General features: G+C 44.5%; 1 protein-coding gene across 1 annotated transcript; it reads right to left on the bottom strand.

Moving 5' to 3' along the window:
• Positions 1–1,326: 1,326 nt before the first annotated feature.
• On the bottom strand, positions 1,327–2,262 carry LOC142422489 (olfactory receptor 10D1B-like). The gene has a single exon (XM_075527859.1). The coding sequence runs from the start codon at positions 2,260–2,262 to the stop codon at positions 1,327–1,329; it is 936 nt and encodes a 311-aa protein (XP_075383974.1).
• Positions 2,263–2,488: the final 226 nt, after the last annotated feature.

Below are 2,488 nucleotides of genomic sequence, written 5' to 3'. Positions count from 1 at the left end.
TTTATATTTGCAAACACAAGAGAGAAAAAGTACTAAAAAGGTTTTAGGACCCCAGACTAGGAAAAAGCTCGTCTCCTTCAGGAGCATGTGTTGGCTCACCCCTGTGTTTCTGTCTGTTTTCCCTGACTTCTTGGTGATTATGAAAACAGCAGATTCCAAGAGAAAAGAGAGACATAGGGAGAGAGGGAGAAAAGAAGGAGGAAGAGGAGGAGGAGGAGGAGACAGAAGAAGATGAGGAAACAAGAGAAGAAAAGAAAAGAAACAGAAGCAGAAGAGAGGAAGAAATCAAGAAACTTGCCTTTTTCCCTCTGTCCTTTTCTCTTCCATGATCCTCATCCCAGCATCCTTTGCTCCCTATATCACAGTAGGAAAAACCTTCAGAGCATCAATAGCCCCTCAATGTGATAGAATTCTAAATTAATTCCGTCATGAAAACAGTAATTGACTCCATTGAAATAGCATTGTTTTTCATTCTTAACATATTTCAAGAAAATAATTGAGAAATGTAGGGGAGGAAGCCATTGTCACACTTCTAGTAAACAGAGAAGCCAAAGATACAAAGACCATAGCAGCTTGACTCAGCCTTGCTTTCTGATTCTTTGAGCAATACAAAGGCAAACCCAAAATTTCTAGCACAGAATCACAGCACCATGGAGCTCACCTCCCGGTCTCTCTACCTTCTTGCTCACATGCTGACAAGCCAGGGCGTGGTTCCAGGTCTACGTCCAACAAATAATGAAGATGATATAGCAAGCCAGTTTCTCTGCTTCATTCATACGAGAATTGCCTTGGGTCCCAACCACAAGTCCTTCTCTATAATACAATGCCTCTACAGTTCAGAAGTCACAGGATTCGAGTTGAAGGCAAATTAATGTGCCTCCCTTTTTTTCCAATAACCTGTAGACCGCCATCAGTCCATTTATCCAATGTAGGCCTTTGAGGAGACATTCACTGCAGATAAGGTGAGAGCATTCTGAGGTGAGGCATAAAAGAATGAGGAGATGTAGATGATTGAAGAAAATAAAGATTGAAAAGCCATGAGTATTTTAATATGAAAACAGCCTCTGTGTATCAACAGTGGCATGAAGTCCTCGAGAGAACACAGGTCTAGAGTCATAAAAACAGCTCCCAAGTCCTCATTTTGCTATCTGCTTTTTACGTGCCCTTTAGCAAGCCACTTTAATGCTTGAGTCTCAATCTCTATGTATTAAACTGGGCATAATAACATACTCTGTACTCTCACATTCAAACGTTTTAGTGAGAATGATATTAAAAATGGTTTATAAACTGTGAATTGTGAACGAAGAGTTTGGTATTGATTCCTTTCTACATCTGCTCGGGAAGGAAACCAAGCTGATGCAGGACCTTCGTTAGAGACGATTTCACCTCCTTATTGCGAAGACTGTAGATCAAGGGATTCAGCATGGGGGTGACCAGGTTGTTCAAGACCTGGACAGTGGCATTTAGCCAGGGCTTGGGTGTGGGCTGTAAGTAGATGAGTACCACTGGCATGTAAAACAGAAGGATGGCAGTGAGGTGGGCACTGCAGGTGGAGAAGGCACGGCGTCGACCCTGTGCAGAGCGGATCTGCAAGATGGAATAGACAATGCGACTGTAGGAGGTGAGAATGAGAAGGAAGCAGCTGAGGGGCATGAGACCCACACAGATGAACTCCACCATCTCCAGGTGTGATGTATCTGCACAGGCGAGCTTCAGCATCACCGGGATATCGCAAAAGTAATAATCTACCTCATTGGGACCACAATACGGCAAACGGAAGGTCAGGGCAGTTAGAAAGATGGCCTGAATGCAGCCGAACACCGAAGTCCCTGTGGCAAGGATGGCACACACCCTGTGGCTCATGATGACTGTGTAGCGGAGAGGGTAACATATGGCCACAAAGCGGTCATAAGCCATCACCGTGTAGAGGAAGCATTCCGTGCAGCCCAGGAAGTGGTAAAAGAACAGCTGGGACACACAGCCTGCGTAGGAAATTGTGCGGCTGTTCCCGGACAGGTAAACCATCATCTTGGGGGAGCTCACCGAAGGAAAAAATATGTCAAAAACGGATAACTTACACAAAAAGAAGTACATGGGAGTGTGAAGTCGGGTGGAGGAGACAATCGCAAGGAGGATGAGCAAGTTCCCCATCAGTGTGAAGACGTAGAAGGACAAAAACAGGGCAAAAAGCATGTTCTCCAGACCTTCTGTGTGTGGGATACCCAGCAGGATAAATTCAGTTACCACTGAGCGATTCCTCATGGCTGTGAGAAACACCTAAAAGAAGCAGCCAAGATGCCAAAGTGCAGAATCCACTCTCAAGTTATTCACCCCCTTGCTAAACCATGAATCTGTTTTTTAACAAGCTACAATGAGGTAGGCTTCGTGGGGAGGGTGAGAACGGTGAACGCATAGGTATTAAGAAATATCAGACTATTTCAGAGACACATTTTATGCAAATCCTGCAAAGAATGCTTTGTAGAGGTGA

The sequence above is a fragment of the Tenrec ecaudatus genome, chromosome 12, assembly GCF_050624435.1.
Source record: "Tenrec ecaudatus isolate mTenEca1 chromosome 12, mTenEca1.hap1, whole genome shotgun sequence".
NCBI classification, from domain to species: domain Eukaryota; kingdom Metazoa; phylum Chordata; class Mammalia; order Afrosoricida; family Tenrecidae; genus Tenrec; species Tenrec ecaudatus.
The sequence above is the reverse complement of the archived record's forward strand: the minus strand, read 5'-3'. Positions and strand labels throughout refer to the sequence as shown.